The sequence below is a fragment of the Lemur catta genome, chromosome 9 (assembly GCF_020740605.2).
Source record: "Lemur catta isolate mLemCat1 chromosome 9, mLemCat1.pri, whole genome shotgun sequence".
In the NCBI taxonomy this organism is placed as follows: domain Eukaryota; kingdom Metazoa; phylum Chordata; class Mammalia; order Primates; family Lemuridae; genus Lemur; species Lemur catta.
Window position 1 is genome coordinate 55,376,643 of NC_059136.1, and position 15,578 is coordinate 55,392,220.

General features: G+C 37.7%; 1 protein-coding gene across 1 annotated transcript; it reads left to right on the forward strand.

Moving 5' to 3' along the window:
* The first annotated feature begins 10 nt into the window (after positions 1 to 10).
* Positions 11 to 14,046, forward strand: SLC25A32 (solute carrier family 25 member 32). Its single transcript, XM_045561899.1, has 7 exons — positions 11 to 532; positions 6,573 to 6,723; positions 8,625 to 8,710; positions 10,211 to 10,371; positions 11,275 to 11,388; positions 11,654 to 11,799; positions 13,081 to 14,046. Exons 1-7 carry the CDS (start codon positions 379 to 381, stop codon positions 13,217 to 13,219), a joined length of 951 nt encoding a protein of 316 aa, XP_045417855.1. The 5' UTR covers positions 11 to 378; the 3' UTR covers positions 13,220 to 14,046.
* The last annotated feature ends 1,532 nt before the right edge of the window (positions 14,047 to 15,578 follow it).

Genomic DNA, 15,578 nt, shown 5'->3' on the forward strand with positions numbered 1-15,578 from the left:
GGCGGCGCTCCGTAGTTTTGCGAGCAAAAGCTGGTCGGGGGCGGTTCTTCACCTGTGTGGTCTCTGCCACGTCGTTTGGTCGGAGCCTGCTGTAGCCGTGGACGAGGCAAGGCGGCGAGTCGGCGGAGGCGGGTAACCCGCCTCCATCGCGCTTTCCGCGAGCGTGACGTTTGGCTGCCCCTCTCACGCCCCTTCTGCGCCGGCGTCTCTCGGCTTCGCTCCCGCGCCCAGGGCGTCGGTCATATTGCCGGTCTTGGAAGTGATCTCGCGCCCTGCGGTTCCTGCTGCTGGGTGGCGACAGTCGCCACGGTGGCGGCCACTGCGTCTCGTTCCACCTCCACGGCTCTGGGCGCTGTGGTGTCGGCGGGCCCAGAGCCTATGACCACCCAGGGCCAGCCGGCTCCCGGATCGTCGGTGTGTGGCACGGTTTTCCGCCACGTCCGGTATGAGAACCTGGTGGCGGGTGTGAGCGGAGGGGTCTTGTCCAACCTCGCGCTGCACCCGCTCGACCTCGTGAAGATCCGCTTCGCCGGTAAGAGCCTACCCAGATACCGGGCCGCTTCCTTTCACTGTCAGCCTGAACTGGGTGGTAAAGACTTAAAAAGAAGCTTTGGTCTCCTCTGCCTTTTCCATACTATGAGGAGAGCTTTGAACGATATGCTGCCTGCCCTGACTTATCTGGAACTAGATTTGAGGGAGGGGTTCTGGTAAAGGGGTCTGGCCGCGGTTATTCCCGCTCCCCAAGACAAAGGGATGGAGCGTGTGGGTAGAAAAGTCTGAGAAAAAAATCTTCATTGAGTAAGTGGGATTCAAAACCTAATTTGTAAAATAAAGAAGGGATTGTCACTTTTCCTGCCTTAGTCCTTACACGTGCAAATTATTCACCTTGGAGGTACTTTGAAATCTTAGAGTAGCCACGTGTTCGGCAGCGCCACTGAAAGGAAAATGCAGGTTCTTGGGATAGTGCCGCAATCCTCAACGGATCGTTGGAAGTAGGTTTGGAATAGAATTCTCTTGAAAATTTCCTTGTTTTTTTGACATTTATAGTGTGGTACAAAGTCCTGTGAAATAATAGGTAGTTAGAATCTAAATATGATTTTAAGCATATTGACTGAATTAAGTATGTTGAAGTAAAAGCGCTTTAGAAGTTAAACTCAACACTAAAATCTGGAAAGAGTTTCAAAGATGATCTTTGATAACTTTATTTGGGAACTTTTTTGGCATTTCAGTTATCTCATTACAAGTTCTGCCTTGAGAATTAAATCCGCAGAAGTGGTTTATCTTAATAATGCTATTGAATTCACTTGATGTATGTTCTCAATATTTGTAGACTGCTGTATGGGCTACAGAAGTATCTAACAAAGTCCTTACCCTTGGGGAAACTTACAATCTAATTGTAGGCTTGAGACTTATATAAAAGATAATTTTAGACAACATAAAATGAAGGGCAAAGTGGAATAAATCCAAATACAAAATATGAGTGATAGACTATCAAAAAAATTATAGATTGCTGATGGACATATGTACTATAAAGGTTACACAGAAGATTAGATCTTGAGGTTCCCTATAGAAGGACTAATATTTTCACAGCCAGAGAGGAGGCAAGAAGCCATTCTATGAAGGAAAATCTTTGAAAATTATGGCTTATAATCCATGAAAAAACACCACAAAGGCATGTGTTTTCATGGACTTTATGATGCATGCACAAATAATGATTATTACTATTGACAAGTAACATTTATTGAGCATTTACTAGGAGCAAGGCAGTATGCTAAGAACTTAGATGCATTATCTCATTCAGTGTCCTGTGAATTTATGATCCCCACTATACAAATGAGGATAACAGAAGTTGACTAACTCACCGAAGTCACAGGTTTATAAAGATGGATCTGGGATTTGAACCCAGGCAGTCTAATTCTAGAATCCTCTGGCACTTAACTACTAACCATACTACTTCTACAAGTCCCTGGTATCCAGTGGCTCAACATGAAGAGAAGAATTTTGAACTTGGCTGTAGGTACAGGCCTGTGTGACTTGTCTCTCTTTGGCAGCATTTTGTCTAGGAGTAGAAGATGTGACAGTTGAGATGATTACTGAGGAGTAGCATGGTTGGCCTGGTGAGTTTACAGCAGTGCTGTGGAGCAGATCGTGCCTGAAGAAAGGGAATTCTTGGTACCTGAGAAGATTGGTACTGTTGATGAAATGAGGAGAGTATTGGGAGACTAGTAGGGTTGAGGTGACAGATAAAAGCATTAAGACTGAATTGGAGGCCTAAATTAAAGGTCTGGGAGTCAAAGTAGGACTTTGTAATCGTAATATCTAGTAATAGGGGTAGAGGAAGGCTTAGTCCTGAATGCATGTACTATTAAGTCAAACCTGGAATTTTTCAGTGAGTTTAAGTGTAAATTGGAATTCAAAGGTGTTCACAGTGGTAGAAAGATTAGAAATCATTTCATGTGAGAAGAACTAGTTTAGCTTGGAGGGGGAAAAAAACCCTTAAGGATATTTCGAGACCTTCCATGTGGGAAAAGAAGCTGCCTTTTGTAGTTTGATCTGAGGTCAGACATAGGATGAGGTTAGAGGGAAGCAGATTTTGGCCTGGCAAAGTGGTGGTGCTTAGAAATGAAACTGGTGATGACTGGAAGTGGTTGGATGACAGAGCTTAGAAGATACTCGTCTTGGGTGGAAAGGTTGGATTAGATGATTACTGAGGCCCCTTCTTACTTTATGATACAATTTTAAATCCTCAGGAATAAAGAGCCCCAACAAAGAAGAATGTGAATGAGGTGTAAAAATAATAGTTTTCTAAAATAACCCAAAATCCTAATAATCTACAAGTTAAAGATATGTGTGAGTTTTTGTAAAGAAGGTAGAAAGAAGAGAGTATGACTACATCTGAAATATTAATCCAGGAACTAAAATGATGAATTCATTAAGAAGACTGACACAGAGTATCATATGTATATGGTATTGGAGGACCCAGGAGCATAAATAAGCTAATACTTAGTGAGTACTTGCAATATGCCAGACATGATTCTAAGGCCTTTACATGTATTAACTCATTGAATCTTTTGTAATTTTTAGAGATAGGTTCCATTATTTTTCCTATTTTGTGGATGAGAAAACTCAGGCACAGAGTAATAAAGTGACTTACTCAGGATCACACAGTAATTGTTAGAATTGGGATTTTTCAAACCCAAGAAATCTGATTCCATATTATATGCTGTTAGTTTGAAACCATGAGTGGGTAGTTTGGTATAGATAAAGGGTAAATTAAAATGGTAGAGATGAAAATAAAGAATGATTCCAGAAAGTTAAGAAGCGGCCAGACTGACATATCTTCTATGCCATGTAGAAATGAAAGTCAGGTCTGGTTGTTAGGAATGAGATCAGAACTGGAGATGGAGAAACTGCAGCACAGGGATGGCAATTGAAGCCACTTAGAAGTTGAGAGACCACCCCAGTTGGGTGGAAAGAATGCCTATAAAACTCAATATTTAAGGATGGCAGAGGAAAAGGTGGCCAAAGAAATTTTGTGGCAAAGAAGTAAGAGAAAAATATGAAGGTGTGGTGTTAAAAAGAAGAGAGTCTTAGGAGGCAAACAATGTCAGGTGCCAATAGGGGCTCCTAAGAAAGAGGACTCCCAAAGTGCTTTTGGAAGTCCTTGACTAGAGCACTCAAAGTAATGGGTTAGGCCCAAACCAGATTGCAATGGAGGTGAGAAATTCCTGCTGAGATTGTTGGGTTTGTCTCATTGTAGAAGTTTAACTGATAGGGAGGCACTGGAATCAAAGAGGAGACAGTTACTCAGGAGAGACTTAAGTCTGTTTAAATTCTGATGGGAAATGGCTGAAAGCAAGGAAGAGATTGGAGATGGGGGCAGGAAGGTAATGAGTGAGGTTTCTAAAGGGGGCCCAAGGGACCAGGAACTTTTTTGAACAGAACCCTTAGTAGGAAATAAATTCTACCGTTGCCATCCAGTGTATACACATATATAAACATTACTGAAACACACATTTCATTAAACAATACTTATCCTTACTACTTGTGATGTCATTTATAAATTTCTAATCCAGTCTTTTTTTTTTTTTAAAGAAATGATACTAGCAATCTGCTGAATCTATTTTTTGACTCATTGGCAGTTTTAAAAATGCCAATATAGAGCGTAGGTAGAGAGGATTAGTTTTATTAAGAGAGACAAACTATTCATTTGTGACACAGGAAAGGAGAGGTAAAATTAATATCCAGCAAGTGAAACAGATTATATTAGTGTGATAGTGCTAGGTAGTAATTTTTTAAAAAGTCTTTATGTGTCTTTTCTCAAAAATGAACTTAAAGTTAGCATTCTTTGTCTTGGCTTCCTCCCCTACACGAAACTTTATCTTCAGCTTGTGCCTACTGGCATCTTTTAGTGCTATCACAGGCTGTTGTAACAGTTATTTGAGAGTTTCTTTAATCTATATATTAATTCTTCAATGGCAAATGTTTTTAAGACAATTGCGAGGTCATTTAGACCAAAAAAAGTCACTGTATTTTATCTATATAGCAATTTTTTTTTTCCTGAGACAGGGTTTCCCTCTATTGCCTGGGCTAGAGTGCATTGGCATCATCATACTGCACTGCAACCTCAAACTCCTGGGCTCAAGCAGTCCTCCTGCTTCAGCCTGCTGAGTAGCTGGGACTATTTTTTGTAGAGCCGGGTCTCGCTCTTCCACAGGCTCGTCTCAAAGTCCTGGCCTCAAGCAGTCCTCCTGCCTCAGCCTCCCAAAGGTCTAGGATTACAGATGTGAGCCACAGCGCCTAGCCTGTATAGCAATTTTAATTTGACATTAGGGAGGCTCTAGTTCAGGTCCTGTTCATCTCAATAACTTTGTAATAATCTCTTAACTTTCCTTCCTTCCAGGTTTTCTACCTCCAAAGTCATTCTCCTTGGGGCCACTAGAATTTCCTTTCTAAAACACATATTTGATTATCTTAGATACACTTGGACCCAAGTTTGAGAAATTTGAAGCTTTGAGATTATAGACAAACTCTCACGTTTGATTTTCAAGAACCTTTGCAGTTAGGCTTGCCATAAGAAAAAGCCACAGTCAGTGTGCTTTAAATATTAGGAATTTATTTTCTCACAGTTCTAGGGTCTGGGACGTCCAAAATAAAGGTGCTGGCAGTTGACTTCTGATGAGACCTCTCTCCTTGACTTACAGGTGGCTTTTTCTCTGTGCTTGTGATCTCCTGGTGTCTCTTCCTCTTCTTATAGGGACACCAATCCTATCTGATCTAGGGCCTCTCATGACCTCATTTAACCTTAAAGGCCTTGTCTGTAGGTAGTCACATTGGGAGTTGGTACTTCAAGATAAGAATTTTGGGAGAGGCAATTCAGTCCCCATAACAGGCCCTTGCCCTTCTTTCCAGCCTAATTCCCTACCATCTCTTCCCTCCACCAGCCTGGTACTTCAGTTATACCCGTTCCCCAGTGCTGCCCCCAGACGGTGCCAGGTACTATGACGCTGCCTGTTTTGCCTATCTAGAGATAAACTTCTCCCCTGCTGAAGACATGCTCCTAATCATTCTTGCCTATTTCTGAAACACTTAATACTCTTATAAGATTAAGTGACTTCTCAAAACAATAAAGAAAGCATTGATTTATGCCTATGAACAGCAAAGGTGGTGTTTTTGTGGTTTGTTTTGCTTTTATCTCAAGAGAGAAATTATGTTGTGAGTTTATTATTGAGAGGAAAATGGAAGGATACTTAGAAGAAATTTATATAGGAGAATCAGAGACACAGAATTCAAGAGAAGCATCAGAAAGATTGTAAAGTACATAGGAAAACATTTCTCAAGAGCCCTGCTTTTAAATTTGTTATCTTGTGTAAATTTTGTAAACCCTGCAAAGTAGATGATATTTGTCTCCATTTTATAAATGAGGATGCTGAAGCTCAGAAAGGTTAAGACCATGTAGCTAACTTCCCTAAGTTGGATATCAAACCCAGGTCTTCTGACAAACCTAGTGTACTTTAATCTCACTTCATGCTGTAACATTGGCAAGGTAATGATGAAAGAAATTGACTTTTGCCCCTTTGCCTCGCATGTGAAACAGTCAGTGCTTGTTCTTTGCCAGGCTTCATTGTACACAATCAAGCAGTGGCAAGGGGACGGTGAACTGGGCCTGCTCATGTGTGGCTGGTGCACTCCTCAGGTCTTGCCAGCACTGCTGATGTCATTGAGGTGCCTGGCTAGTTTATTGTTTGAGTAATATTTTTGAACATTTGAATCCTTAATCTTGGAGCTAAAACAAAACTTGTGTGGAAACCTATTTACCTAAGGGACTTTTGGATTATTTAAGAGCCAGTCTAACACTGCCTAAAATATTGTTTGAGTGCTTAATATGCCCTCAATAAATACTTGGATTGATTGATGAATATATTAATTTTAAGTATTAAGTAATCCTGGAAAATTTTCTCTACCTTTTGAATTTCTCTCCTTTGTATAACTGATAGTGTGATATCTATGTTTATATGTGATTCAGAGCTAGAGCTTTGTTTTCACCTAACTTTGTGTATCCTTTAATGCAGTGAGTGATGGATTGGAACTGAGACCAAAATATAAAGGAATTTTACATTGCTTGACTACCATTTGGAAACTTGATGGACTACGGGGACTTTATCAAGGAGTAACCCCAAATGTCTGGGGTGCAGGTTTATCCTGGGGCCTCTACTTTTTCTTGTGAGTAGAACTGGGAGATTTTATAATATTAAATAAAAAAGAATTTTTGTTTTTATTGATTTTTACATATCAGATGATGAAACAAGATGAGTTATTTAATTGGTTTCTCTGAATTGGAAGGATCAGAAACAGCAAAATGGCTTATTAGTTTCATTTCCCATCAGCTATTATCAGAGGCTTTTTTCTGGAAGAAAGTTCTTAATAGGAAGAGGGTGAAGGGGTGAGTTGGAGAAATACTCTAACAGAAGCCATTTTTGTGAGGTGGATTGAGGAAGGTGAAATGTAAATTGATTACTTTTGTAAGGTGAATACTCGCGTGTTAGAAAAGAGCTTTTTATTTTAGTTAAAGCCATTTAAAAAACAGCTACCTCCAGATAATTCTCAATGAAGTTGTAGAGCTCCTTCAGTATTTATTTTTGAGGTGTTTTGACATATGAGTGCATATTCTTGAGCATTTCTAGCAGTCAAAATAGAATAAAAAATGTTGGATCGGCCAGTTTGTTATTTCGTAGTAGTTTTGTAAAGTGTTGTAGAGACTGGAGGAGCCTGAAATCGTTGTCTAAAATAAATCCTATCAATTTCAGTTCTCTTTGTATCCAGTTATGATAAAGGAAGATTGTTTAAACAAATAAGTTATTTTCTCCTTTTATAGGGAGATTCGTTCCAGAGTGCCCCCAAAATAGAAAATTTCATAAAATCGTGTCCTTACTCCTTCCCCTGTCATATATCAGCACCCCATTTGAAATAACTGCTCTCACATGCCTGCTGAAGAAGCCACAGAAAGAAAGTGCCTATGGCAGGCACATTCAGCTTATTGAGTGTACGAGAATGTGTAACAAAGCATCATGGCACTGCATTGGAGGAGCATGTGCTGCTCTGAGCATGCCTCTGATATTTGAAACTGAAATCATGAATGAGGAAGCTTGTTTTTGTTTTATTATTTTCAGTCTTAAAACATACACACATATACATATATAATAAATGCTTTATGAATTTGAGTTGAATAGATTTTCCAAGAGAGGGTTTCTTAAGGACAAGCCATATGAATATAAGGTTTATGTGAAGAATTTCTTATAATAAAAGAGTTTACTTGTTTCATGTTAGAATGGTACTGGTAAAATTTGGAAAGATTTATTCAACTGAAGTCTTCCACGAGGAAGGGAGAATTTGTTGTTGGAGAAAATAGGCTAATTTGACTCCCCCGTTCAGAAACATTTAGTGGCTATTTTGTGGTAAAAAGAAAACCCAGTCTCAGTCTGTTGCTCAAGTGTGACTCAATTTTCTCTATCTTCTCGTCCACCCTCATTACTTTTCCCCATGTTCATCTCTTTCCCTATTGAAACTGTGTCTGTCTCTCAATATCCAGCTCAAAGTCACCTGCTATACAAAGGCTTCTGTGATCTCAGTCATAGTTTCTGAATGTCTATGTTACTGTCTGTGTTGTCTTTTATTATGATTATTTGTGTACCTCTTAAGGTCCTTGTTAGTCTGTTAAGAAAAATCCATCACATGTTTATCTTTTTTAGCTATCAGGATGGTACCTGCACATAGGTGCTCAGCACATATTTGTTAGGTGCCCCTTCTTTGTTCTCTTGTGCCTTTTCTGCTCAGTCTCTGCGCTACCATACACCCTTCCTTCCCCCGCCCCCCAGTTTTCCTGTTGTTAGTTACTAGTTGATTAAAACATTTTACATATGTGTTTCTAGCCATATACATTGGGAAGAAGGGGTGATAGGATCTTTCAATGAACCATTTCTAGCAAATCTGTTCTGGAAAAAGTTCTCATTTTGTGGTTGCATTATGCATTTACTTTTACTTATGGGGTACTTTTGTTATACACACTTTATAAAAGACTTTTATGACACCTATTCAAATTAAACTGCTTATGTTGATTCTTTTAGTTACAATGCCATCAAATCATATAAGACAGAGGGAAGAGCTGAACGGTTAGAGGCAGCAGAATACCTTATCTCAGCTGCTGAAGCTGGTAAGAGAATGTCTGAAATACAAAATATCACCTTCCAAACTTAATTTTCATTTTTGTTTTCTATTTTACTTGCCTTTTTCCTTTGAACATCAGAGTTTAAACATGCTCATCTAACTCTGTTAATCAGTTATTGCATGGAATTTATTAGAAAGCAGGTATTCTTATTGATTAAAGTATAATTTCAGTTTTCAAATTATATGATTTAGTGGCCATGTTTGATTGCCTCACGTATGTATACTATCCAGAAGGAAAAACAAAGTAAGACCCATAAGTCTTCATAAGGCCTACTTTGGTACCTTGCATACATTATTTTCTTAATATTTACTGACTGTTTAAGGCAAGAACCATCTTACTCATTTTTGAATACCTAGTCACTAGCAGAGATTGGAATCATAACAATAAATATTTGTTGAATGAAGAACTACTTAGGAAACCCAGCAAATGAGAAACTTAACCAGATGAAATTTTTTACAGAATTGTCACTTTCTGTAAAGAATGTAAATGTGACTTACTACATTACATAGTTATTTAATTTTTGAGGGGTATTTGCTACTTTGAATTTGAGGAAGATTATGATGAAGTTGGGGCTGCTGTATGTGTGCACAAGCACAGGTTATTGAGGTGTGTTAGGTTCCTGGTCCTTTTCTTCTAATCTTTACCCCCTCTGGTTTATACTGTCTCCTACTCCTAACATCTGTATCTCCTTACTAACTATTCTCTACACCAGGCCACATTGTTAGGAGTCAGGATATCTTTGCTGTCCTTATCCCTCAAAGGGAAAGTGTTTGACATTTTCATCTCCTTTTTAATTTACTTCTCACTAACTGCATGAGGAACTTCTTATGACTACCAAAAACCGTGTCTACTCTTTGACCCTAAGACTCTTCCCCAAAGACCACATTTCACAATAAATACTCAACCACAATAAATGTTTTATAGGATAATGCCATGTAAATGTTAAAAATAGAACCCCTTAAAGATCCATTTAAATGTTTTTTCTATATAATTTTACTTGTATATATTTTTTAAAAATCCTGTTTCAGGCCGGGCACGGTGGCTCACACCTGTAATCCTAGCCCTCTGGGAGGCCAAGGCGGGCGGATCGCCCGAGGTCAGGAGTTCGAGACCAGCCTGAGCGAGACCCTGTCTTTACTAAAAATAGAAATAAATTATCTGGACAACTAAAAATATATATAGAAAAAATTAGCCGGGCATGGTGGTGCATGCCTGTAGTCCCAGCTACTTGGGAGGCTGAGGCAGTAGGATTGCTTAAGCCCAGGAGTTTGAGGTTGCTGTGAGCTAGGCTGACGTCACGGCACTCACTCTAGCCTGGGCCACAGAGCAGACTCTGTCTCAAAAAAAAAAAAAAAAAAAAATCCTGTTTCAGATACAGCCCCTGTGCAATCTCATTCTTTATATGAATGGTCTGTTCTTAATTTGGATTGTTGTAAGTGAGAAAGTACCTGTATGCATAGTAATCTTATTTAAATCTCATTTTAGGAGCCATGACCCTCTGCATTACAAACCCATTATGGGTAACAAAAACTCGCCTGATGTTACAATATGATGGTGTTGTTAACTCTCCACAGCGGCAATATAAAGGAATGTTTGATACACTTGTGAAAATATATAAATATGAAGGTGTGCGTGGATTGTATAAGGTAACAAATTACTATAATATATTTTGAATAACTGAAAATTGTAATTTCTGTTGGCTCTGTTGTCTTCGTTCTGAATGACCTGTAGTCAGTCCTAAAAAGAAGCCAAACTTAGGTAAGAAAGAATTTAATGAAAACTGAAATCTGGTTTATAATATTGAAATTGTACTTTAAGCTGTTTACCCTCATTACCATAAAATGTATCATCATGATAGGGATGATGTGAGAACTATTGAAAACTTTTGTGAAGTATCTTTTGGATAAGTCATACAACCAGGTTGCCTATTTTTTACTCCACTCCTCGGAAGCTCATCTTTTGGGAACTTGGGATAACATAGTATGGAGAAGAGATTAGCAGATCTAACAGAATCTTATTTTATTGAGACTTAAACACAGCCCCTTGTCTGTTACAGTATTTAAAAAATTTCTTCCTTGTGGCAATAAGATAGATCTGTTTTCTGATTTTATAACTCCTTTTCTCTTTATTTCCCACTACTTTACCTTCCACTCTCACCTCTTGTTTATCCCCATGAAATTTTTTTTGGCATACATAGTTGAAAGTCAAAATTAGGTACATGGAATTTTAGTTTGTTTTCTAAGAATTGTGTAATAGCTTTTAAAATCATTAATGTTATAAGGTTGGTGTGGATTACTGACTTATGGGCAAAAACTTTAGAAATATATCATTTAATTCTGTGTTCTTTTTCATCACTTCTTACCTTGTTCATTTAGAATACCTATGCTCAGTCCATTGAATTGCTATTGCCTTTACTTTCTTAACTTTCCAGAATTTAATCTCCCATTCACACCCCAGTTCTTGATAGTGTAGGTCTTCTTTATGTTTATATGTATACTATTTATAGAAAAACTATTATGAAAATATAAACCTTAACCATTCCCTTTTAGGGATTTATTCCTGGGCTGTTTGGAACATCCCATGGTGCCCTTCAGTTTATGGCATATGAATTGCTAAAGTTGAAGTACAACCAGCACATCAATAGATTACCAGAAGCCCAGTTGGTAAGATAATTCTTATAAAAATGTTATCATTTACTTTTATTTGCATTTAATAGGTGGAAATTTTGTTATGCTTATTTTGTTAGTATTGCTATGATGGTAAGTACTGGCTGCCACTAAATTAATTAATAGTTGAATATTTTATGGGCTAATGCCATGCAAATGTTAAAAATAGAACCCCTTAAAGATCCATTAAAATGCTTTCTATATAATTTTTAAAGAAATCCTGTCTAAAGAAAAATATAAATGTTTTATATTGTCATTTTAGAGCACAGTAGAATATATATCTGTTGCAGCACTATCCAAAATATTTGCTGTAGCAGCAACATACCCATATCAAGTTGTGAGAGCTCGTCTTCAGGATCAACACATGTTTTACAGTGGTGTAATGGATGTAATCACAAAGACATGGAGGTGAGAACATGTGATGTATCAAAATTGCTTGGATGAGGTGCCTTGCATATCTTAGACTGTCTAGTTTTATTAGTTTTATAGCAAAGGCCAGTTTGCTGTGGTGAAAGCATGGCTGGTGGTCCCTGCCTTCCCATTTACTCCATATATGACTGTGGACTTAAATCTTTCTGAAGCTTGATTTATTCATTTGTAAAATTAGACTATCTGGGCTAACAAAGTTGTTATAAACATCAAATGAATTGTGAAAATGTTTTGAAAAATTAATTAAACAAAATTTAGGTGTTATAAAATATTTGAATGGCATTGAATATAAGAAGTTATAAACCTAGTTTAATACATTCGGGGAGGCCCTACACCTGCTGCTGACACCATAACTTTTGCAAATACTTGTCTCCGTGTATGGAAAAGATGCTTGTTCTTCAGTATGAGACTAGTTAAACTGTTACAGGTAGACATCCTTATATTTCCCTTTAATTCTCATAGGCCAAAGCAGAATATTTAGAATTTTTCAACATTTAATGAGAACCTAAGTGACAACCTTCTAGGTGGTATCCCCTATTCTAGGCATTAAGGAAATAAAGTTTTCTTTTTCTCTGTGCTATATTTAGTGTTGTCAAGCATTTATATAAGCAATGAGATTTTTATTACATTTTATTTTTATAGACAGGGTTTTCCTATGTTGTACAGGCTAGAGTTCAGTGATACAAGTATAGCTCACTGTAATGTCAAACTCCTGGGCTCAAGTGATCCTCCCAGCCTCAGCCTCCCAAGTAGCTGGGACTAAGCCCACACCACCAAGCCTGGCTAATTTAAAACAATTTTTTTTTTTTTTTTCTGTAGAGACAAGGTCTCACTATGTTGCTTAGGCTGGTTCGAACTCCTGGTTTCAAGCCATCCTCCCACCTCAGTCTCCCAAAGTGCTGGGATTACAGGCAAGAGCCACTGTGCCCAGCCAACTATGAGATTTTCAGTGCCTACATGAAATCAGTTAAAACTCCTGTGTGTTCATACATTTAAAAGCATTTGAAAGATGGTTAATTTAAAGCGCTTTTTAGTTCAGTTTTGAGGTATTCCTATTCTTTCTTCCTCAGTCAGTCCATAAAAGGAATGTAAGCCCCTGCAAATGGCAAGTAAACTACATTTTTTCAGGACATTGAAAACATGACCTTTAAATCAGAGTGAGGTTTAACTGCTTGCTCCATGCCTTCTGTCAGTTAAATTTTTGTGTTTTCAAGCTAAGTATTTAGGAAATTAAACATTTGTCTATTTTTCTTTCTAAAGGAAAGAAGGCCTCGGTGGATTTTACAAAGGAATTGCCCCCAATTTGATTAGAGTGACTCCAGCCTGTTGTATTACCTTTGTGGTATATGAAAATGTCTCACATTTTTTACTTGACCTGAGAGAAAAGAAATTAAGCTAAGAGAAGATAATTCCAATATATCTGCTCAAGGTGGCAACAAGTTCCTTTGTGTTTGAGGCATAAACTCAGAAGAATGCTGCATAGCAACTTGGTTCATAATCGAAATTGGTCTGTAATTTTTAGACGTCAAAAAACTGCTAAATCTTTGCAATGTTTTTCTGCTTTTTGCCTTCTCCATATGTATGGGACTTGGCTACCTCTGCCTGAAATGACTGCCATCAGCACAATGCTAAAACTGACAGCAAATGTAGAGTTTTACAAATTTCTCCATTTCACTGTTCAAGTAGAAGCTGATTTGCAACATTTGATAAATGGATTAAATGAATGTGCTGCTTTTTCTGAACTTATTTGCCTGGATTGGCTTTAAAATTAACCTTTGTGCAATAGCAAGAAAATGGCTTCTTACAAGAATGTCATTGTGTATTTCCAGGGTAAATTAAACTTTAAGGATTTACTGGATAAGATGTTGTCCATCCAGACCATTTTATAATTGAGAGTTTTTAGTGAGAAAAAAATTCATTTTAAATGTGCTTTAGTTTTAATTCAGTTGGGATACACTAACTAGAAAAATTTGAGAAGTTATGTACTTCTCTGAGAAATATGACATCTGTTGTCATTATTGCTAATTTTTTTCCCCAGAGACTTCCATAATTTAAAATATAATCCTGGATCCAGTATTTTTTTGGGGGAGGGAGGAGAATAGGTACTTAGTTTTTTTTCAATTTTTAAAATCTACTTCTAGGATCCAGCTGTGTCAGCCTTTATTTAACATATATGGCTATAAATCACTTACTGAAGATGCTAAATAAATCACCTTTTAGAGATGCTGGAATGTTTGGGATGTGTTTGTTAAAAACTGAGTGGAAATGAAAAACTTTAACTTGCTACTTAAATTTTCTTTCGGATGTGTGGGCCTAGATACCAAATGAATGGTTAATCTACGTTGGTTGCTCAAATTCAGGTTGAAATACAAATTATATTAATGGCCATTATTGATTGAACTTTTAAGAGTCATTATAGCTATCTATAAATATAAAGGCCTACCCCTACGGGGATGCCAGAATAATACTAGTATTTTTATTTATGAGAAGCATCTATGAGTGCTATTATACTATCATCTATCTGATGTAAATAAAACATTGTGGTTTTCAAGGCCGTATTTAAATAGGTCTTTGAAAATAGGTCTATTTTTGATATTTTGGAAATGACATTGTTTTTAAAATAAAGATGAAATGATAAGTACCTAATTGTATTTACTATAATATCTTGGAACATGCATAGCAATGCTTTATGTATTAAATGTGATATTTTTTTTCATACTTCCAGATTATACTATAATTCATATGAAATCCTGATATTAATCCCCATATATACACCCAAACTGCTGTTGATATTTGCAGTTTTAGAGATAGCAACATTATTTGAATACCGCCTATATATTCCCAAATTAGTAACACATAATTCTTGTCCTCTAAGAGCATACAAGCTTGCATAATAAATAAATATGCATTAAGTAACTGCAGTTCTATATTAAGAACATGCAAGGAAATTTCTACAGAGTCCTGTAAATTCTGAGTAAAGAGAACTCATTTCGCTCATTCAACAACAAATAGTAACTGGACTCTTGCTCCATGCCAAGTGTGTCACTGAGCATTGAGGATATAGCAGTAAATAAGCCAGACAACATTGCTGCCCTCAGGGAATTTTCATTTTAATGTGAGTGACAGAAAAATATATGTATATTACAGTTTCAGGCATTAAATGCTGTAAATAAAACTAAAGCAGAGTTGGGGATAGTGTTATCTTAAGTAGTGTGGTTGAGTCAGGAAAAGGCTCTATGAGGAGGGCGTATTTGAAACATTTTGAAAGAGGAAGCAAGCCACAATGAGATAGAAGAAACATATTTTAGGCAGAGAGAATGGGGAGAACAAAGTCCCTGAAGCAGGAGTTAACTTGGCTAGAGGGGATGAGTCAGGGGGGAGAGGAGGTTGGTGAAGAGGCCACTATAGTATGGTGGGAAAGAGCTCAGGTTGGACAACCAGACTGCCTGGCTTCAAATTTCAGGTTTCCTACTTTCTCTTTGACATTAGGCAAATCATGTCACCTCTCTTTGTCTTAAGTTTCTTCATCTGTAAAATGGTGTCTTAGATCAGTTCCTATGTAGCAATGCTTGAGATGGGGATTCTTGGGCAAGTGATTAAGAGAGTGCTATTAGGAGAAATCAGGAATGGAGTAAAAAAAAAGGGGTGAGGCAAGGGAAGAAGAGTTTCAGGAGTAGTGTAGCCTCACCGTGACCCTACAGGGCACTCTGCAGAATGAACTGGACTAGAGTAGCTTTCTTGTCCAGAGGCGAGAAGGG

Excerpts from the sequence above, each read along its gene's own strand:
- SLC25A32 (XM_045561899.1), top strand. The coding sequence starts at position 379 with ATGACCACCCAGGGCCAGCCGGCTCCCGGATCGTCGGTGTGTGGCACG. Across the intron at positions 533-6,572 it reads CGTGAAGATCCGCTTCGCCG|TGAGTGATGGATTGGAACTG; the intron begins GTAAGAGCCTAC and ends CCTTTAATGCAG. Across the intron at positions 11,389-11,653 it reads GATTACCAGAAGCCCAGTTG|AGCACAGTAGAATATATATC; the intron begins GTAAGATAATTC and ends TTGTCATTTTAG.